The sequence below is a fragment of the Electrona antarctica genome (genome assembly GCF_951216825.1).
Source record: "Electrona antarctica genome assembly, chromosome: 21".
In the NCBI taxonomy this organism is placed as follows: Eukaryota; Metazoa; Chordata; class Actinopteri; order Myctophiformes; family Myctophidae; genus Electrona; species Electrona antarctica.
Genome location: NC_136802.1, coordinates 24,863,877 through 24,887,371, shown reverse-complemented (window position 1 = coordinate 24,887,371; position 23,495 = coordinate 24,863,877). Strand labels below are relative to the sequence as shown.

The 23,495-nt window shown below is 43.6% G+C and overlaps 1 protein-coding gene across 1 annotated transcript in view; it reads right to left on the bottom strand.

The window, feature by feature from the left end:
- Positions 1 to 23,495, bottom strand: part of fgf11a (fibroblast growth factor 11a) — a gene marked incomplete at its 5' end in the record, with an annotated part of 141,587 nt that overhangs the window by 40,639 nt on the left and 77,453 nt on the right. Inside the window, one exon of the mRNA XM_079491427.1 lies at positions 16,635 to 16,745. Within this exon, the coding sequence (XP_079347553.1) occupies positions 16,635 to 16,745 (111 nt within the window). The remainder of the gene's footprint in view (positions 1 to 16,634; positions 16,746 to 23,495) is intronic.

The following is a 23,495-nucleotide window of genomic DNA, read 5'->3' as shown; positions in this document are numbered from 1 at the left end:
TCCCAGGAACATCCAGACCCCCAGGAACGCGCCCAGCAGGTCCTTCACATGAAAAAGTTTGAGAACTACTGATTTAGAAGGCACGTGTACACTCAGCCACAGGTCTTAATGGGTTAAATGACTGTGTAGCAGACCTGGGCAGTGTGCTGCTGCAGTGCGGGTGCTTTGGCACAGTCCGTGGGAACAGTGGGAGGATTATCTGTGCGTAGTTCCAAGCTGAACTTCTGGACGGGTCGCTGCTCGGGTTGCACTTCCTGGGATTTGGAGCCGTTTTCGAAGTATCTAAAAGGTAGCGATCGTTGGATGTCTCACTCTCCTAGACAAGAACATTTTGCTTGTGTTTTCTTGTGAATCATCGTCATTTGTCCTAGTGTAGCCGAGCGTAGCTTTGTGTCTGCACTAGTTTCTGGAGAACTGTTTGCTGTTTTTCATTTTCTCCACAACTTCATTGCGAGTTCCCCCCCATAGTACTGTAAAGTGGTAGTAAAAGTACTCACTTATTTTTTTACGGCAATCTGCAATGTAAAAAATACTCTGTTTAATACGTGTGTTTTAGATTCCGTCCTCCTGCTTCTTTGCCAAAACAATTATTACAAATAATTGAAATAAGTGATAAATTTAAAAAAAGTATGGGTGTTTTCGGTGAATCTATCATGGTTAAAATGGAGTTTGAAGTTACAATGGGTTTGTAGAAGGTTGCTGGGCAGCTAAAGAACATATGTCAAATATCTAAATACTGAATCGAGCAACTTAAAAACTGTCTGGGGTGTTCACATAAGCCTGAGTAGATCATAAAATGACCAAAAGTAAAATGTCCCTTTAAGTACAGTACTTGAGTAAATGTCATTTTACACCACTGGTCCCTGTTGCTGCCGACCTCCACTGACCCAGCAGCGTAGTGTCACAGGGAAAGCAGAACGAGGGTACGGAGGTCTTCACACTATCTTGTCCAGACAGGGCTGGACTGGGTCAAACATTCAGCCCTGACATGATTTTGGCCCAGACCTGCCCACCAGATAGCAGATACACTGGGGGGCGAGAGTGCCACACAAACGAACAAGCCCTAATAACAACCACCACGAACATCCCTCCATGTTCTGATAGTTATACCGTAATGATCCTAAGACGGGTCATTTTTCTTCCCTTTTTTCCAGTGGTGGAAAGTAACTATACCGTAAGAACATTTTTGTAGTATTTGTACTTTACTTGAGTAATTCCAATTTCCAATACTTTTACTTGTACTCCACTACATCTCGGATCCAAATATTGTACTTTTACTCCACTACAGTTATTTGACAGCTTTAGTTACTTTGTAATTTTGATTATTATTAGGCCTACAAAACATGTACATTTCGACCATTTGAAAATCGCCGATCTACAAGCTCACAATGCGTCGCATATTTTCAAAAGATTGTTATACATTTGAAAACTTGAAATGGGACATTCTGCACAATGACTACTTTTACTTTTGGTATACTTTAAGTACATTTTCATGCCAATACTTTTGTGCTTTTATGCAAGTACATTTTAACATGTCTGTCTGTCTGTCTGTCTGTCTGTCTGTCTGTCTGTCTGTCTGTCTGTCTGTCATGTATGTTTAGAGTACCAGCAGGTGAGAAAGTGGCGCTGTTGAGCTTCACACTGTGCACAGGTGCATGATGGGAAGCTGAGTTTCACACCTTTTTCAGCACGAGTGTGTCTGTACAGGAGTTCAGTAGAGAAAATTACAGTATAGTTCCACCGCTCACTCCACACAGGTGTGATTTTTATTTTCATATTCACATAGAAGTAGAGGATCAGCTGCAACTAAATGTCTCTGCCAGAACATACGAGTTGTGACACAAGGATTTCCACAATTTCTCAGCTGAAAATAACATCTTTGGAAAACAAAGTGGTGGTATTACTCTTGTTTTCAAACTATAGGATCATTTTAAGCTTGGTTTTCTTTTCATTCAGCCGTGACATGACAGAAAGGTGAGAGCTGATTGTCTCTATCGTTTTCACATATAGGTGGATTATAGATGAGCACTCTAAATTACCCATTTTTTACATAAAATATGTAGCCCTGCTGTAGTTTCTATAATATAATGAATAATTTGGTCCACACTCCTTGGGGTTAACTTAATTATTAAGAGCAGTGAGTGCTATGTGTACAGCGCTCAGGGAGCAGTTAGGGGTTACAGAAAGTACAGCCTGGCTGGGGGACCCATGCATCTTTTGGTTTGGTTTCAAGGGGTTAAAGGGCCAAAAAGAAACATTATTTTAATGATGTTTAGGACACAAGAAACACTTTCCAGAGAAAATCTACTTTGTTATCGACCTTTCTCTATCCCACAACAAACTCTCTTTGAGAGGAGTCCGGAAGAGTTTCTCTGTCAGAACAAACTCTCTTTAAGAGGAGTCCGGAAGAGTTTCTCTGTCAGAACAAACTCTCTTTGAGAGGAGTCCGGAAGAGTTTCTCTGTCACAACAAACTCTCTTTGAGAGGAGTCCGGAAGAGTTTCACAACAAACTCTCTTTGAGAGGAGTCTGGAAGAGTTTCTCTGTCACAACAAACTCTCTTTGAGAGGAGTCCGGAAGAGTTTCTCTGTCACAACAAACTCTCTTTGAGAGGAGTCCGGAAGAGTTTCTCTGTCACAACAAACTCTCTTTGAGAGGAGTCCGGAAGAGTTTCTCTGTCACAACAAACTCTCTTTGAGAGGAGTCCGGAAGAGTTTCACTGTCACAACAAACTCTCTTTAAGAGGAGTCCAGAAGAGTTTCTCTGTCAGAACAAACTCTCTTTGAGAGGAGTCCGGAAGAGTTTCACAACAAACTCTCTTTGAGAGGAGTCTGGAAGAGTTTCTCTGTCACAACAAACTCTCTTTGAGAGGAGTCCGGAAGAGTTTCTCTGTCACAACAAACTCTCTTTGAGAGGAGTCCGGAAGAGTTTCTCTGTCACAACAAACTCTCTTTGAGAGGAGTCCGGAAGAGTTTCTCTGTCACAACAAACTCTCTTTGAGAGGAGTCCGGAAGAGTTTCACTGTCACAACAAACTCTCTTTGAGAGGAGTCCGGAAGAGTTTCACTGTCACAACAAACTCTCTTTGAGAGGAGTCCGGAAGAGTTTCTCTGTCAGAACAAACTCTCTTTGAGAGGAGTCCGGAAGAGTTTCTCTGTCAGAACAAACTCTCTTTGAGAGGATTCCGGAAGAGTTTCTCTGTCCATTTTTAAGATACAGAATACATATTTAAGATGAGAATATGTGAATATTAAAACGTGAAATGAATGGACATATTAAAAGTGAAATAAAATGTGTGTTCCAATGCTTAATAATAATATAATTTTCCATAACTGTCTTAGAGTCTTGGTTGATGGGGGCTGATTTGAGAAATGGGACATTTGCCATATAATCATGACATTTGCCATATAATGCTCTCACTGCTCATCCACATGACATTGTCAGTGTTGTTAAGTCAGCCTGGGAGAGGGGAGGGGGAGGGAGCAGCAAACCACGCCTATTTAGGAGACCATTTGGAGGATTTGTAGTCCATTGCGCCTCTAGTGGCTCCAATGAAGTTCGACCATCTTTATAAATCTTTGGTAAGACAGCCCTCACCCTCTTCACAAGGAGGGGCCGTGCACCAAAGCATTATGGTTATTGTAGGAATTCAGCAATCCAGTCAAACACACAGACTACATTATTTTTCTGGCCAGAGAGCAAATTTCAAATTGTACCAACTACTGTTATCTACTACACAATATTAACATTAAGTGACTGCAGTTTCGTCTAGTGGTGAAATGTCCCTTTAAATGTATTGCTCAGGGGACACGTTGACTACAGCATACGTACATGGGCAACTGGCGGCCCAGGGGCCACATGCAGCCCTCAGGTTAATATCGGAATACTGATATATTATTGATTTCAGCTGTTACAATTTGAGAGATGACTTCCGCACACCCGGTAGGTTTGGAGCAGGTGCGATGATGACGAGGCATATACAATGTGAAAGGAGGGACACCCGCACACTGCCACTTGCTGGGTTCAGAGCATTTTATTAAAGCAACGTTTCGGTCTTGCGACCAATTAAGCCTGAGGAAGGTCGCAAGACCGAAACGTTGCTTTAATAAAATGCTCTGAACCCAGCAAGTGGCAGTGTGCGGGTGTCCCTCCTTTCACAGCTGTTACAATTCCAAACATGCAAACATGACCCGCTGTATTAGTAGCTTAATGACTAGTGTTAAATGTTGTCTTTTTTATGTCCAATGTATTTGCATTTAAGTTCATAAAGTTAACATAAGTATAACTAAATGCATTTGAAATTAAATAAAAAAAATTATTTAAGTAAAAGTATCAATACTACAATATAGAAAATACAGAAAATATAAGTAAAATATAAGTAAAAGTGTGGAATTCGACCGACGGACTTCAAATTCGCCACACGCTCGTCGCAGATGACCCAAGGTAGTGCAGTGCCTGGCCGGCGTCGAGTCGGTCAGATAGGCGGTTGTCAAGAACCGTCGTGAAAGGGCTCTGGCTGTGGCCCAAAATGAGCCAATGATGCCAAGCAATCGATTAACATGGCAACCACAGCCTAAGCTCGATTTGGCAAACTCCCCGCACGCCTGCCATTTGATTAGTTAGTCAGTCTACTTTGCACAGTCAGTTTGCACTCTTCAGACATTCTCCACACATTCTCCCCATGCAGACGTTTACCACTCCACAAGGACTTTACCAACCGCCAATCCCTCCGATATGCCCACATATGGGCATGCCCATCTATGGCCATATTCTGGTAACATCAGGGATAAAAGGACCCAACAGGCTGACAGACAGATATAGAGATGTCCGCAGACGTAATGGTTACAACAGCTACCCTGACAACGGGTATAGCAGGTATTGCATAACAGGGTGGGCCATGCATTCCGTATTTGCATCGTAAATAATAAATAATATATTATATTATACTATACTATGTCTTGTTATTTCTAGTTTCTCCCCATCCCAATTCCCGTGCTCCCTGTAGACATTCAGCCGTTCACATTAAACTAATATAATCCTGCGTGCTTCCATTCATCTTTGTCCTGTTGTACTCTTATATAGACTACCTGATTTATGCCCCGGCAGTGCCATGCATGAACATTTGCCAGTTTACGAGGAGCTCATGACGCATGGTGAGCTTATAAATCGGTTATTTGGGGGTGCTCGCAACAGCGCTGCACGGCGATCAAAGAATAAATCAGGGTTTTAATCTGGCTGGCTGAGATGCATCTCTGCATCCCATGTGTCTTGTTCAAACTCACTTCCTTTCTTTCTTCCTTTCCGTGGGAGCCAGGAGCGCCTGTCGCCACTTTTGTATAGTTCACAGACAGCCATTTGTTTTGGGTGTTATTTCACTGCACGGAGTTATAGGAAAATATACACACAATGAGTTATAGAGACAGAGTGGGGTTGGGGGTGCCGGGAGCTGAGGAATAGAGACAGTCTGAAAGGGATAAATGTTGGTGAAAGTCCTTCTCTAGTGCAACACACCTTGATCTCTTTCTTTCTTACTCCCTCCCTCTGTTCATCTCTCCCTCCTGCATTCTCTCTTGCAGTGTGCGTTCGCCAGTGGTGGCAAAAGTACTCACGTTTAAGTTAAATTAAGTAAAAGTATCAATAACGCAATATAGAAATACTGTTACAAGTGAAAGTCCGGAATTAAAAATGTACTTCAGTACAAAAGTAAAAGTACTCATAATGCAGAATGCCCATTTCACATGTCGTCTCCTTGTGTTCTCTCTCAGTTGTAAAAACAAAGGCGCTCTCTCAGTGCCTTTCTTTTTCTTTCTCAGCTCTTTTGTTTTTGTGTCTTTGATCCTTTCCGATCAATTCCAGCACCTTGCTGCGTGGCCAACTGGCCATCTATCTTCTATCATCCAGTGAAGCACTCGGTGCGGCCCTGCAGTATTGTGGCTGTTGTTCTTATGTTAAGGAATGGATCTACAACACAGAAATGTGTGAAACAATGAATGAATTACACAATATTCACCCTACACACAAATACGCACACTAATTCATTTGTGGCTATGCATATGCAAGCGACATACGCACTGACAATTGTAAACAATCCCACCCCCAAAATTCTAACTCCATCTACTTTCCTCTCCTGTGATTTATTACATAGGCTAACACAGGAGCCAAGACTGAGGGGGGAATTAACAGTCAAATCGGACGAACGCAGAGAGAAGAGAAGAGAAGAGAAGAGAAGAGAAGAGAAGAGAAGAGAAGAGAAGAGAAGAGAAGAGAAGAGAAGAGAAGAGAAGAGAAGAGTGAGGAGTAAAGAGGAGTCAGCCAACACCTCTGACCTCCCACCAGAGGGGGGAGACACAGTGATTGAGTGTCCATCAGCTGCGTGCCAGCTGCTCCTCTAGCCGATCACAAACTCCTCCCCCTCATGCCTGATTCACACGAACCCTCCTTTTCTTGAACTGCTGACTCTTCTTCTCTCACTAGGTCATTTCTTGTATCCTCGCCTGATGTATATATACTTAACGGTAACAGTCAATCTAAAAGCTCACAACGTGTCGCAGGTTGTAGATCTGATATTTTCCGTGCGAGACACCTGGCAGTGGTAAATCAGACAGGGAGACCATGCACCTCCAACCACTGCAGATGTGCTGATTATATTGTATCAAGTAACATACCCTAACATATCATACAGATTGGTTCACATGTTTTATTAATTACAATAATTTATTCTCCCTGCCACCCCATCCCCCACACCAGGAGTAATTAGTGATTGATTGATTGATTGATTGATTGATTGATTGATTGATTGATATATTCCACGTGGGAAGTGACCAGGGGTCATCACCTTGCCGGCTTGTGATGACATTTTCATCAACCTTTTTTTCCTTTCTTTTTTTGCAAAGTGACTAATAATATTAGCAGATGCACATAGATCTATATCCCTGAATGTGTGTGGACTCCTAAGGTGCCACAATAAGGAGCTACACAATTTGTAACAATTCTGCGTTAATTAAATCAGTGTCCTGCCTACTCTGAAGAAAAACCTGGAGACTGCCAAGTCAGTCAGTGTATAATGGCTGTGTACAGGCCTCAATGCAGCAAGGTCCAAGTCTATTCAGTGTTTTTCAATAATTGAGGGTTTTATCAGTACAGTCAGATGCCAGAGTTGCAATGTGTTGAGCCTTTTTTTCCTATATGACACATATCCGAGGCTATGTAACTATTAGCCTCGGAAACCCAGCCGTTTTTTTATGCAACTACCGTATTGGCATGAAGAGCTTTTGGTACTTTAACTTGATACCAATACTTTTGTACTTTTACTCAAGTATTTTTTGAATTTACTTACAAGTAAATGGCCGGAGTATTTCTATATTGCATTATTGATACATTTACTTAAGTAAAACATTTGAGTACTTTTCCCAGTTCCCTGCACCACTGCCCATATATATATAAAACTCCTCTCCTCCTGACCTCAGGAGGTCACTGTTGTCACCCGTGATGAGTGAGGTCAGCAGCCTCTGAGACCAGAGGTGCCTGGAGGAGGCGGTGTGCGTGTGGCTAGCGTGTGTGTGTGTGTGTGTGTGTGTGTGTGTGTGTGTGTGTGTGTGTGTGTGTGTGTGTGTGTGTGTGTGGAGGCGGGTTGGGTCAGGCTATGGGGGGGGTGGTGGCATGCAGGGGGGGGGGGGGGGGGGGGGGATCAATAAGACAGGACGGCTTTAGTAAAATGAGCAATTAACTGGCAGAGGCGCCCGGCAGCCGTGTGTAATATGGCTGGCCAGAGGCCAAGGCTCAGCGGACCCCAGCCAGAGCCTGGCCTCTCTACTTAATTGTCAGACGGACGGGGAGGGGAGAGGAAACAAGCTGAGTGGGATGGAGAAGAAGAAGGAGAGAGAGAGAGAGAGAGAGAGAGAGAGAGAGAGAGAGAGAGAGAGGTGGGGTGAAGAAGTGGAGGAGTGGAGAGTTGCCTTGTGAGGCTGTGTCCTTTAAACAACTTGAGCGGTCATCTGTTCTTTGCAAAAAGTTTCCGTGTTTGCGAGCCGGAAGGAGGAGCTATACACGCAAGGGCTGCAAGTGTTTTTGCAATGTTTGCACATTTTCGCCCCCATAATAACAGCCCCCCCCACCCCTCCCAAACAATGAAAACCCCAATTATTTTATCAAAATGAAATTGATTATAGTTCGAATAGGTGTGAGCGCTTGCGCTCCAGTAGCGTGTTGCCGTGTGGTGGTGAGAGAGAGAGAGAGCAGCCTATAGTAGTGGTTCTCAAAGTGGGGTCTGAGGATTCCTCGGGGTACTTCAAAGGGTTCCAGGGGGTCCCCGGAGCAACATTTGTAAATCCTACAATGAGTTTGACCATGTTAACCCTACTTTATATTAGATAACACACACACACACACGCACGCACACACACACACACACACACACACACACACACACACACACACACACACACACACACACACACACACACACACACACACACACACACACACACACACACACACACACACACACACACACACACACACACACACACACACACACACACACACACACACAGCCATTTCTCCCCCATTTCAATATTCCATGGCAGCAGATAGATGATTGTGCAGGAGATTGATGCTCAATTACAATAATGTCACTCAGTCAACTAACCACATGCACCCCATGTGAATAAATAATAACCATTTATGAGTTGGAATTACCTGTCTGTCTGTCTGTCTGTCTGTCTGTCTGTCTGTCTGTCTGTCTGTCTGTCTACAGTCTCTCTCTCTCTCTCTCTCTCTCTCTCTCTCTCTCTCTCAGGAGGCCCATGCAGGTCCTTCAAAGACAGACTGTACTGATACTTTGTTGTTTCACTCTATTTCACTGTTATTCATCTATTCATTCCTCACTGACACTGTGCTGATGTTGATACTGTATTGAAATTGTGATTGTATTGATAATGTTGTTTTCCTCACGAGACTGATATGTCGATACTGGCCTGAACACTGTTTTGTATATTATTGATACCATTTTGATATTGTTCCTTCACCTATTTGCATCTGTCTATCATCATGTCTCTAGTTATATTGTCGCTACTGTATGCATATTTTGTGTATATTGTAACTGCATGCTGTACTGTCTCTGGCAACTGTCTGTCTGTCTGTCTCCATCTCACTCTCTTTCACGCTGTTTATTGTGTACATATTTCTCTCCTCTGTCCATCACTCACTCCCTCTCTGCTTCTCTTCCTCTCTGCCTCTCTGCCTATGCCTCTCTCTCTCTCTCTCTCCCCCCCCCCCCCATGCCATCTTCATTGTGTATATATCTCTCCTTCTCCCTCTCTCCCCAGAGACAGCGCAGGGCCCTTTTTTGGGTGTGTTTTACAAGGGGGGCCTGCATGGGGCTAGCATTAAGTCAGATCCCAGGAGGTCTGATGGAGTTATAGTTGTTATAAAATGAACCGTAATTCAAACACGAGCAAAAACAGCGCGGGGGTGACCTCCAGAGACTGACGTTTATAATACCGCCCGGCGTGTCCGCAGAACACACACACCTCGGCTGTAGGCGTCTATGTGCCTCAGCACGGTGCATGTTAAGTTTATATACACCTTCTGGTTGTCTCTATGAACCTCAGCAGTGTATGTAAATTTGATATACACCTGCTGGTTGTCTATGTGCCTCAGCAGTGTATGTAAAGTTTATTGCGAACGAAGCACTAACTATAGAAGCTGGCCAAAACTGTCTGTCTGTGTGTCTGTGTGTCACGCTGTAACACCACCCGCCCGCCACCAGAGGGCAACTGAAATTGGAACGATAGAGGTCTCTCGCGTGCGCAGAGAGACGTAAAGTTTATATACACTTGCTGGTTGTCTATGTGCTTCAGCAGTGTATGTAAAGTTTATATACACTTGCTGGTTGTCTATGTGCTTCAGCAGTGTATGTAAAGTTTATATACACTTGCTGGTTGTCTATGTGCTTCAGCAGTGTATGTAAAGTGTATATACACTTGCTGGTTGTCTATGTGCTTCAGCAGTGTATGTAAAGTTTATATACACTTGCTGGTTGTCTATGTGCTTCAGCAGTGTATGTAAAGTTTATATACACCTGCTGGTTGTCTATGTGCCTCAGCAGTGTATGTAAATGTGTTGAGCATGTCAGACTCCAGGGGACATGTGTGAATATCCTGGTAGCCTACTTTCTATACATGCTCTGAATATCTCTTTAGCTTGAGACCCAACAGAGAAATGCAATGTCTCTCCCCGCCGGGACCCAAAGGCCAAAGCAGTGACAATAGCAGATCTACAACTCACAGCAACATGTCACGATGTGACACGTTGTGAGCTTGTAGATCGGCTATTTTTCACTTCTTCTGAATTTATTTTTAATGCAATGGTTTTACATTTATGGAATTTCTGTTAAATTCTTTTTAATTTCTGAAAATTAAGTTAAGATGTTTTTGGTCAAACCATTCGAAAATAAATTGGTACATTGACCCTAAAAATGGCTCCGTGACATTGGGCCAACATTGGGCCCCGACCCACTGTTTGGGAACAAGTGCTCTGTGGGATCTGCAGAATTTCCCAATTCCCTGCTGTGTCCTCTGGATCAGTGGTTCTCAAAGTGGGGTCCAGGGACACCCAGGGGTCCTTGAGGGAGTTCCAGGAGGTCCAAAGGTGATCAACAGGTGATTGGCAGATTCCGCCAAACGCCATTGAATGGCGGTCCGTAGCCGAATGCATGTCAAACTGGGGGTCCTTGAAATTGAAATCGATGAGAATCACTGCTACCCAGCTAACAACGTTCTGCCGGCACCAACCTGGGGCTGTCGTATCAGGGGCGTTACTCCGCTGTCGTATGACTATCGGCGTCCTCACGTCTTCTCTTATGGGGGTCTCTGGAAAATATTGAAATAGGGGGTCCGTGCCGTGGGCTGATATAAGTCAAAAGTGTCAATTTGGGGGTCCTTGATCTGAATAAGTTTGAAAACTACTGCTCTGGAGGTGTATAGGTCTGCGTTAGGTAAGTGACTGCCTTTGCGTGAGTCATACCATTATCTAGTCATCCTGCCTCGTCAGCGTTTATTCATCACTTCTATTCCAAACACTTGCCATGTATACCGTTGTGTACCTGAGTCATCATTAAATAAGGCCTTTTATCTGCAGCCACGACTTGTTTTCTGTTCAGCAACATTCTACACGATGCTATAGATACGACACTGATGCACACTTGTCAGCACTATTGGTGATGCGTACTGTTTTCTGGTGTCGACTATGCTAAGGAGAGCCTTTTCCTATAAACCTTGTTAGTTTGTTTTCTTTTTTTTGTGCTGAGGACCCATGAATGCCACTGTAAAAGGTATTGGTGGTCAGATATTCAAATATTCCTAATGAGCAGAGAGAAATACATTGTATATACAAGCAGGTCAGATATTCCAATGAGCCAGACAAAATAGCAGCATACCTATAATGAATACTGAATGAATCATGCAGTCGTCTCATTACTTCCTACAGAATGCTGGTTGCCTGCTGGTCGTGTGAACTCTTCCCAGGGCATGACGCTCTGCATGTCTGCTCTGTGAGGTGTATATAATGTGGTTGCTGTCAGGCAAAAAAAAGTCCTTTATGTGTAAAACCAAAGAGTGCACTCTACTTTGATGTGGAGTGACAGTCGCAAAAGCAGTGGAAATCTACAAGCTTACAACATGTCACGATCATGATCTACAACATTTAGCTACATTAGACCAGCTATTGGAACACAGCTTACTTTTTCCATTTCCTAGTGACAATATACATGTCTCAACTTAAGGGTTTATTCCTTCTAGAGCCCGACCGATAAACATTGTTTGGGAAGAACATGAATATTAAAAACGAACAACCTTGTTTATCACTCCCGACGTACAACATATCAAGGAGATTGGCCACATTAGACATGAGGTTAACTCAGGATACTGTAGGTTGTACCCCGTTATGTACTCACATGATGTATCTACAATATTACATCCTATCGTGTCAGCTTTGCCACTTCTGTTTATAATATACAGCACAATGAAACTGATCCAAAAATCGTATGGGGGTTTTCACCAGGGGAGCCACGTGGAAAGGAGTGGAAAAATGCATAATAAAATATAGACAGTGTTATTTCAATTCAAATCCAATACGTTTGTGCCAGTTGCCCAGTTTAACCACTATTTTGAGCATATTGTTATTGTCTACAAGTTTCAAAGCATCACATCAGGATGTGTTGTCAGCTTTCAAATCAGCTACGTATTTTGTTGCTCAGTTCAAGTCATGTTCAATTTGTATACATTTAAAGGACCACTTCACCCATTTTCAACCTATCTTTCTTTGCTCACTTATTAGTCCTCATTATGCTCATCATTGGCATGGCATCATGTCTGTGGACAGTTCAGAAATGTGCCATCATCGGTAGGCACGTTTGGTCATTTCAAACTAGTTAACTATAGTCAATGCTAACTTTCCAGGAAGGCAAAGAATACTGTTTCCATATATGAAAGAAGCTTGGATTCCCCATGATGATGTAATTGCTAGACGGGTTCTAAAGTGTCCACAGCTCTCCTCTGAGAGTCGAGACACAGGCAGAGTAGAAGAAATGATACCATCTTATAATGAGCATTAGAGAGGACCAATTATGAAGATAGGTTGAAAGTGGCTGAAGTCATAGCAGCATTGCTATGCCCATTTATGTCGGGTTCTTTGGCATGGGAAAGTGTGGGAACCCCTGTTGTACTTGTACAGCATAGAATAGAGCAGAGTACAGCACAAAACAGAAAATAAATACAATACTATACAGTTGGAGGCCATCGATATTGTCCTTTTCTTTTTGCTGAGGTTTGCGTGATCTGCGCAAAACCCCTTTTGGTGTTTTAAACATTATGTTATAATTTAGCTATTGAAAAATAGCAGATCTACAAGCTTATAGCGCGCCACCGAGTGGCGCGCTACGAGCTTGTAGATCTGCTATTTTTGAAAAATCGTGAAAATATTTATTTCAGAAAACTGGAGGATTTAGAAGGATTTTTTAAAATTTTGAGGTAAAAAAAATGATAAGGGACAATATCGGTGGCACCCAACTGTATATAGACTTCATGGTCATGTGGTCATCCACGCAAATGGAACTCGTTTGGCTTTGGCTGTAAGATACAATAAATACACAATCTTCTCTCTTCAAGGCAGGGCAACATAAGCAGAGCAAGCGCCGCGAGCGGTGCATAATTCTGCTGTGTGTATATCTCCTTATATATATATATTTTTTTTTTTCTTTCTTTTTTTTTGTTGGCCAGCAGAACTGGAGGTCAGAACACATTCTTTCCCTCTGGGTTACAAATCCCAAATTCTGCCAAGTGTGATGTTTCTTTCCAGACCGGTGTTTTGACAGGAGAAAATGCTGCTTCATCACATCGTGGGATAACCCATAATACACTATTGATCTGGAGGCGGCCGGGCGCACCCTGGGGGATTGTGGGATATGATGTTTCTGGTCAGTAATCACCATGATGATACCCCCCCCAATCCCCCGATGATTTAGGTCACTTTGTATCTGTGTGTGTGTGTGTGTGTGTGTGTGTGTGTGTGTGTGTGTGTGTGTGTGTGTGTGTGTGTGTGTGTGTGTGTGTGTGCGCCTATAAGCGCAAATACCAAACATGGAGCTATATAGCCTTGATATTTACTCAATGTAACAGTCAAACAGTGTGTGTGTGTGTGTGTGTGTGTGTGTGTGTGTGTGTGTGTGTGTGTGTGTGTGTGTGTGTGTGTGTGTGTGTGTGTGTGTGTGTGTGTGTGTGTGTGCGCGCGAACACTTTCACAGTGCGTCTTCACTCTGTGCCGTGCTGGGGGCTTGTACATCTGCAATTTCTTTTTTATCTTGTACGTATTTTTTTAAACACAAGATTTTCTCTTCTGAGGGGTCCGCGGCCAAATCATGTTGGGGGTCCTTGACATTAAAAAGTTTGAGAGCCACTGAACTACAGGGTTTAAGTAGTTAATGACTCGGTGCCTGGCCCAGATTTTAGAGCATTATGAACATTTTGGGACTTTTTTTTTTTCTTTCTTTTTTTACATTGTGCCCTACAATGACATGCCCAAAACAGGGACACCATGCGGGTTTAAAGTGGGTTAAAGACTCGGGGGCAGACTGTGGCACACACAACAACACGCCAGGGCCAAGTGAGGTGACACACACACACACACACACACACACACACACACACACACACACACACACACACACACACACACACACACACACACACACACACACACACACACACACACACACACACACACACACACACACACACACACACACACACACACACACACACACACAAACTATATAAAATGACGGGGACAGATCCAGGTGCAGGATTGAGATAGCACTGAGAGATGGCTGCCTCCGGCGTGGCTGTGTGAATCATCAACACAGAGGTACCAACCCCAAACAGCCCGCTGAGATGAACAAAGTCCTCATTACACAGAGCGCCGCTTCTCACAGTGGGGTCCGGGGACCCTCTAGGGCAGGGGTGGGCAACTTTGATGATGGAGAGGGCCACTATATTTCCACACTCATTCCGGAGGGCCACATTGCATATTTACATGTCGTAGCAAAACATAGCTGATCTACAAGCTCGAAACTTGTCGCAGTGCGATGCATTTTGAGCTTCTAGATGAGCTATTTTTTCTATTTTTGAATTGGAATCCTGAAAAGTAACCTTTTTATTTAATTTCAAATGCATTTAGTTATAGTTATGTTAACTTCATGAACTAAATACAAATACATTGGACACAAATACATTGGACACAAAACAATAACATTTTAATACTAGTCATTAAGCTACATAATAGACTGAAGTAATTAAAGCGGGTCATGTTTGCATGTTTGGAATTGTAACAGCTGAAATCAATAATATCAGTATTCTGATATTAACTTGCGGGCCACATTAAGTGGCCGCCAGTTGCCCATGTATGCCCTATAGGGGTCCTTGAAGGGGTGCCAGGAGGTCCCCGGCTAAATTAGTTCACTATAAGCACTTTAACCCTATGTACATACGTGCATACATCACTTCTAAATCACCTTCTAAATCAAATCTAAATGAGAGCTGTTGATGATCAGCTATTTTAAAAAGTGTGTGGGCGCGCATGTGCATGCGTGCATACGTTTGTGTGTGTGTGTGTGTGTGTGTGTGTGTGTGTGTGTGTGTGTGTGTGTGTGTGTGTGTGTGTGTGTGTGTGTGTGTGTGTGGACTGACACTTAACACATAAGACAGCCAAACAGATGGCCCAACAAGGCAGATAACAGCGGTTTAGGATCAGGAGAGACAGACATTACACACAGTGACACAGATGGGGATTATTGCGTCTGTGTTTGCACAGCGTGTGTTTTGTTGGCAGTTTTTGGTGTGTGCTTAAACTTTTCACATAGCCCTGGAAAAGTAAGACAAAGCCAGCGAAAGCATTTTGGGAATTGCTTCGTAAAATGGCAAAGTAAAAAGTGCCAAATCTCCTGGAGTGCCGTGTACTGTATATACTAATTGCTTTTGAAGCAATTGTATTGTTTTGTGGATGTGTTTGTCTGAATGAGTGTAATGAGATTTTGCATGGCAAAAATCCACAGTGTTAGTTTACAATCTATCTATACCGTATTTGCATGCGTTTGTGTACACTCCCAGAGTTAAATTAACCCCATGACCCCTAACGTCTCCACTATGGTGGGGGAAAACATTCAACGAGCTTATTTTACACTAAAGAGGTTTGGTGTAGAGCAGTGGTTTTATTTACACCAAAGAGGTTTGGTGTAGAGCAGTGGTTTTATTTACACCAAAGAGGTTTGGTGTAGAGCAGTGGTTTTATTTACACCAAAGAGGTTTGGTGTAGAGCAGTGGTTTTATTTACACCAAAGAGGTTTGGTGTAGAGCAGTGGTTTTATTTACACCAAAGAGGTTTGGTGTAGAGCAGTGGTTTTATTTACACCAAAGAGGTTTGGTGTAGAGCAGTGGTTTTATTTACACCAAAGAGGTTTGGTGTAGAGCAGTGGTTTTATTTACACCAAAGAGGTTTGGTGTAGAGCAGTGGTTTTATTTACACCAAAGAGGTTTGGTGTAGAGCAGTGGTTTTATTTACACCAAAGAGGTTTGGTGTAGAGCAGTGGTTTTATTTACACCAAAGAGGTTTGGTGTAGAGCAGTGGTTTTATTTACACTAAAGAGGTTTGGTGTAGAGCAGTGGTTTTATTTACACTAAAGAGGTTTGGTGTAGAGCAGTGGTTTTATTTACACCAAAGAGGTTTGGTGTAGAGCAGTGGTTTTATTTACACCAAAGAGGTTTGGTGTAGAGCAGTGGTTTTATTTACACTAAAGAGGTTTGGTGTAGAGCAGTGGTTTTATTTACACCAAAGAGGTTTGGTGTAGAGCAGTGGTTTTCAAATGCTGTATAAATAATGTACCTTGATGTGAAAACGGTTGAAAACCACTGGTGTAGAGGGAATAAAGAGTGAACATACAGTAGTAAGAATATAACACTCAGGAGGATCTTGCAGTGTGTGTGTGTGTGTGTGTGTGTGTGTGTGTGTGTGTGTGTGTGTGTGTGTGTGTGTGTGTGTGTGTGTGTGTGTGTGTGTGTGTGTGTGTGTGTGATCAGCCACGTACAGAAGGAGCTGCTTTCGTCCTTTGTGCCTTCCATGGTGCCATCCGCACGCATCTGGAGGTAGAAGCCGTGCCTGCAGTACAGCCGTGTGACGATGCCTTTCAGCTGGGGCTCTGCAGCGTGGGACCACAAACACACACAGCAACACGTTAGCACCACCACCACAATACACAATATACAAGTTAATGTGAGAGCGCGCATGCATCTGCTGTTTCTAACTGTTTTTGAGCCTTTGAGTTCAGTGAAGAGAAAGAGAGAGAGAGAGAGAGAGAGGGGAGAGAGAGTGAGAGAGAGAGAGAGAGAGAGAGAAAGAGTATGGGAGTGACATGCAGAAAATGGTCTGGACGACTGGGGATCGAACCGGGGACTGCAATGTCGGGCACTCAGATCGGTGAACCAATATTATACAACACTTCATGCACTACCCGCCCCTCTATACCAGAAAGCGCACTGGCTGGGCCAGGCTACTAAAACCGTAACGAAACTACAGTAAAAACCTAATTGGGGACAAACATTTTTGTCCGTATCTTGTGTCCAAGTATAACTTGTGTAACCTGTGTGTGTTGCACACAGACGGCTGAACCATGCCACAACGACCTTCAGCTGGAGCTCTGGGGAAACACTAGCCTTAAACATGAAATGTTGACATCCAACCACACACACACACACACACACACACACACACACACACACACACACACACACACACACACACACACACACACACACACACACACACACACACACACACACACACACACACACACACACACACACACACACACACACACACACACACACACACACACACACACACACACACACACACACACACACACGACAGCAATTTTATGAATGGCATTTGTACCATTTTCAAACCTAAGCCTAAAGCCATAGACAATCTATGAGCTTGTTGACCGACTGTTTTCTGTGCATTATACCTACAGCACACAACTTAATCAGGCATAACTCCAACTCCAAAACCCTAAAACTAACCTCTAAATGTCTAATATTAATCCCAACCATTGCCTAATCTCTTCCATGTAAGCCAAACTCAAAAAATCTTTTTTGTAACTATAAACTTTCTTGTGTGGGGACCAGGAAAATAGGAGCCCTCATAATGGCCACACACACACACTCACACTCACTCGCGCACACTGTGACACGCACGCACGCACACACGCATGTCGTGTATCCAGATCGGAAACGACACGCACGCACGCACGCACGCACGCACACACGCACACACGCGCACAGTTTGACTGTTTCATAAAGTAAATATCAAGGCTATGAATGTGTGTACGTGCGTGTGTGTGTGCGGATAGCGACATTTGTGTTGACTGTGGCCTTCAACAGTTCAACAGGATTGATGGCACCTTGGAGTGTGGTTACTGTAAAAAGGAACATGCTCCCAAGGTAGGTTTAAGAGAGGGAAACTGTGTGTGTGTGTGTGTGTGTGTGTGTGTGGTTTATCCTAAATGCGTGTGCGTCTTTGCGTGTGTGTGTGTGTGTGGGCGGGCGGGTGCATGTTTGCACGCGTCTGTGGGTGTGTGTGCATGCGTGCGTGCGTGCAGGCGTATGTACTGTACATTTGTGTGCTAGTAACGAGCAGCTAAGTGGGGAAAGCTTCATCAAAGATGGATGGCTGTAGAGAGAGCAGCCTCGTCACTGCCATGGAGCTCAGAACATTGTACCTCATGAGGGCAAAATGAAAGTAACAGCAAACCATGCTGACACTCACATCAACCCTAGTGTCGCTGTTCTCGGGTGAACATTCGGCCAACATATCCAAGCTCACAACTATCACGTTGCGATGCATTGTGAGCTTACAGTATATCCCATTTTCAGCAAAGAGATTTGGTGTAGTGGGGGAAGGGGACCAAGTATAGACCCCATGGGGGACCCTGGTGAACTAAGTAGCTAGCTATGGGGTTTAAGTCAATGAAACATTGAACCCTTCAAAGGCACACGTTAAGACAAACAGAGTCAGATACTGTACAACATCATACAATCCACGGAAATCCTAAATGCCACAAGGTGGAGACTGGGGAGGTGGAGCGAGTTTGATCAGTGATAAGCTACAGAAGAGGTGAACGCCCGTATATTGTGGAGTCTCCCTGCGGGACCGCCAGATAGGTAGGTTCCTCCACAACCGAGAGAGACAGACAGAGGGAGGCAGAGGACAGCGGAGATGTCTGGGGGACGTCATCGGAGCCCGCTACATTCCCAGACACGTCCTTAATCAGACCGATCTCTCCCAGCTGCGCGGTGAACTTGAACTCTACAAACCTGCCTCCCTCCTGTCAGTCAGTGTTTGTGCTCGTAGCGGTTTGGTTGGACCTACTGGTGGTAAGAGACTCCCTCTTCCTCATTCTCTCATAAAAACTAAACACAGAGTGTGACATGTCTAGTAACCTTCTCTCCCTCGTCCCATAGGCAAATGCACGATACAGCACGACCTCTGAGGAGGCTGAAAAGGACCACTAAAAAAGAGCCGGATAAATATGGACAGTGACATGTAAACGGAGGACAAGCCCAGCCTTAATCCTGGAGGCCCGAGACGGTTAAGTGAGAAAGACAGTTTGCTTTGACTGTCTACCTGAGTTGCATTGTTTACCAGCGGGTCCCCAGACTGGAACCCGCAAACAAGAACTTTAAGTTATGATACATTGACTGTTGGGCTGCCTATTGAATCCAGTGCTTCCTTACTTATTCTTAATAAATATCGCCCGCTGGTCTCCTGTGACTTGGTTTGAGCTAGACACCACAATATTTAAAATGTATAAATATATTCATGATTTATACATTTTTGACCATCACTGATGGTTCAGTTTGATCACTGAATAGCCAACATATAAATGGATAAAGCTCTTAAAATGATTGTAATTTGGGAATTATGCTGAATAATACATTTAGCTGGGGACCCCCTGGAACCCCCTCAAGGACCCCTTGGTGTCCCCGGACCCCACTTTGAGAAGCACTGGCCTATAGTGTCCAACATGTATGAGGACAGACAGGGGTGTCTGAGTGTAGAGGTTTGACAGAGAGAGGAGGGGAGGGTTGGAGAACGAGTGAAAGTGTCCAATTTTCACCATCGCGGGAAGCCACCAACATTATCTTAATTCCTCGTCTTTATAGTCAAGTGTCGGATGCTAGCTCATTACAGCTTTAGCTAAGCCCTGACATCCGCTTATTTGTCAAAGAGCCGCTATGTAATTTCCCTTCAAAGTCCACGGGCTGATGTAACGAGCCGCTAGTATGTCATTTCCCTTCAACGTCCACAGGCTGATGTAACGTGCCTAATTGCATTTGGTTGTCTCTCTCTCTACCATTGAGATTGAAGCTCCATAACCACTAAACGATCAAATCCAACCATCAACGGATGCCAAAAGACTAGACGCAGAAGGTCAAAAGTGGAGTGAGGTAATCTGCAATATCCTGAGTTTTAATCCCAAATTAAGCTTCAGAACGAACACACACACACACACACACACACACACACACACACACACACACACACACACACACACACACACACACACACACACACACACACACACACACACACACACACACACACACACACACACACACACACACACACACACACACACACACAAAAACATGTGTTTGTACCACATCCAGTACATAAGTACATAAGAGGAGATTACTGACGGTTTGGATGACCTCTGTGTGGACTGTTTACTCGTAGGAGATTTGTATGTTTTTAGAGTCAGAGTCTCATTTCCTGGTGGATATCAAACAATTCAACATTGCTTTCGATACTCCACCTGTTTCATGTCAAGGTCAGGAACCCCTACATTAACACACACGGTGTCTCCTCCACCTCCATAGTTTGTTTATTTCTCTTGCAGTCTAACATGAGTCGCACACTATAGTTTGTTCTGCGTTCCGGACGGTTTAAGGCCTCAGTGTTTATAAATAAACACTCAAGCCCACAGTACCACCAAGGCTCGTGAAAATAGTAACTAGTTACTTTTGGAAAAGAAATGTAAATGTAATAGTATTACTCAAGATCTGAAAGTAACTTGTCACTTTACTAGTTACTGGAAAAAAGTAATAATATTACTCAAAGTAACTAGTTACTTATGTTACTTGACACCACTACAATGACCTGGTCTTTAGTGAACACGCGAGGCGTTCCACCACATGTTTCAGCAGGTCCCTCTGCCACCAGCAGATGTTTATATTTGGGGAATATGGGCATCAGGACAACAACATCAGAGTGTTTGACACAGGGACCAACTGTTGGCTGAGCACACCTTTTGCTCAGCCTCTTCCAGAACAATGCTATAATCATGCAGCCTTTGCTTATAATGAAGAGCTGTACATATTTGGTGGCATCAACTATGATCTGAAGTGGATCTTTAATGCTCCGTGGAAATGTAATCCCAAGACCCTCTCCTGGAGGAAGGTTGAGCCCAATGGGAAAGGCCCAGGTTGGTTCGGTAGTAAGTGCTGTTGCATGGTGGGAGATCGTATAATCGTCTTTGGAAGACGACTCGTCTTACAGATCTTGTACTTTATGCACGTTAATGGTCATTCAGTATGGTCTGGAGCGCTCAGGACTCCCACACAACATCAAATGGGAACTGGCAGCATTCTGGCAGGATTCTGAGTGTCTGGAAGAATACGGCGTACTGGCTGTAGTTATTGACCTGTTTCCAATGTCCCATAATTGTGTTTTGTGTGTGCATAACTTCCTCTTCCTCTTGCTGTGTTGCCAGATTTCGCAAGAGAAAAAAGTGGCCAGGTCTATGAAAACAAGCACACATGACAATAGCAGATCTACAAGCTCACAGCGACACATTGTGATGTTGTACATCTGTTATTTATATTTTGAATATTTTTAACAAAAATGGCACAACATATTTACAGATGGATGTCCGTGGACAATTACAAATTAATCTGGGGTTCCTTGACGTGAATAGATGTGGGAACCAGTGGTTTAAACAACATTAGGAAGCAAGCCCAAATAAGCAACTACTGTACACTTTAGAAAAAAATCACAACCAACTACCAATCATTTATTTACAAGCGACTTTACAGAAAAGCCAAAGGTTGCTTATAATAAACAAGTATATAATACATTGTCATTAATTTGACATACATAATCACAGAGATGCAAAAAGATACTCACAGACAATCTTTGTCAAGGAAAAAAGGACATCTGTCAGTCTGCCTTCACACACACAAAACTGAAGTGAAGACACTAGTGTGCTGCACTGCTAATAACAATCTAGCACAGCTTGAGCAGGCTCAGCGGAGACTTGATTACACAATGTCAAACACCTGTCCTAAAACAAGGCACCCTCTTCCCAATAACTTGCAAAACAGCACCACCCACTGGCGGACATAGTCTCAGCCAGCACACTCCCCACCTGACATCACTAACATGTCAGAATTACATTTTCTTCACATTGTCCTCGTTATCAGTGATGGGCAGGAGGAGTGCAGTTTCTGTTATGGGTCTCAAGAAAGTCTTGCATGCTCCTCCAGAGGTGAACCACCCCTTCTTGTAAAAGAAATAAAAAAATACCATGGAGGTATTGATGGCACTGACTCCAATCTTCTGGGTCAGGAGGCTAGCTGGTGTCAGGACGAGAGGGAAGATTGGGTCGGTAGATACAGGAATGAGATGTCGCTTCTTCCTCTGAGGCGAGGCGTTGACTGGCTTGCTGTTTGTTATTGGGGAGGCGTGTATTTTGGGGAGTGAAAAGGCAGTGGAGCCACCCAACTGTTTGTGTCATCCTGATAGACTTCCTTCTCCATTATCTGCAGGACTGTTTGTTCTCCTATGGAGTAAACAGGTTTTTCATCTGCATTTGTACTTTGGAAGACTGTTTCTCCCATGACATCCTCAGTCAGCCTGGTTGGTTGACGGGAGAGTAAATCTTGAGGCAGCTGAAGCTTTCTTGTTTTGGCATAGAAAGAAGTAGCTCGGTCGCCTATTCTCCAAGATGTTTGTCTTGAGAACGTTAACTTGGTCAGGTGTGTGAGCCCCGCCAAGACAGATGATGTTACATACAATAACTCATCCCAGAGCTAACCTCTGTGCGAATGGAGCATTTGGAGGCCTGTTACGCACATCAAGCACTTTGTGGGCCTGAATAACATCTCTCCCGATAACAGCAGTATGTCTGCCTGAGGGTCGAGTGCTGGAATCTCTGCAGCAATGAGGTGAGGAATGAGGAATTATGGGCAGCTTCTAGGGGTTGGAATTTCATAACCAACAATTATTAGCTAATCACAGCACGTCCGGCGACTGTACCTCCAGACAATGGCATCTATCTAGACTTTACTTTTGTCCCAGAGGGCATTGCCTTTGGTTTCCGCTATGCTTAGAACATTTCCCCTATTATGCAAATATGCTAAAATGAGCAAGCAAGCCTGCTCAGACTGCAAGCAATCTGGCGCAGTGTGGTTCTCAACCATTCTCATGTCAAAGAGAAGTTATTTTTTATTATTAACTTTGAGTTAATTATACTGTACTGTAGGTGGGGAGAATATTCATTCTTATACATTCTCTCATAAGGCAAATTTCTACCTGGTGATATGCTGTAATAGTCGAGCTGTCAGCACGATCAGTCCATGGATATATTTTACTCTGATGGAATCCTACAGGTGCCGAAAAAAACATGTTTGCATCTAAACAAGGGGGGCACAGGACTCAAGGTACTGAGGGCCTAGTATATATTTTATGGGTGCAAAATTCAGTCTTTTAACATATTTATTATGGCTATATTAATACATTCATGACACAATTAACTTAAAACTTCTATAATAAAGAAAGAATCTAAGACTAACGCTATAGGTTTGGGTCCAGGCTTTTTGAGATCCAC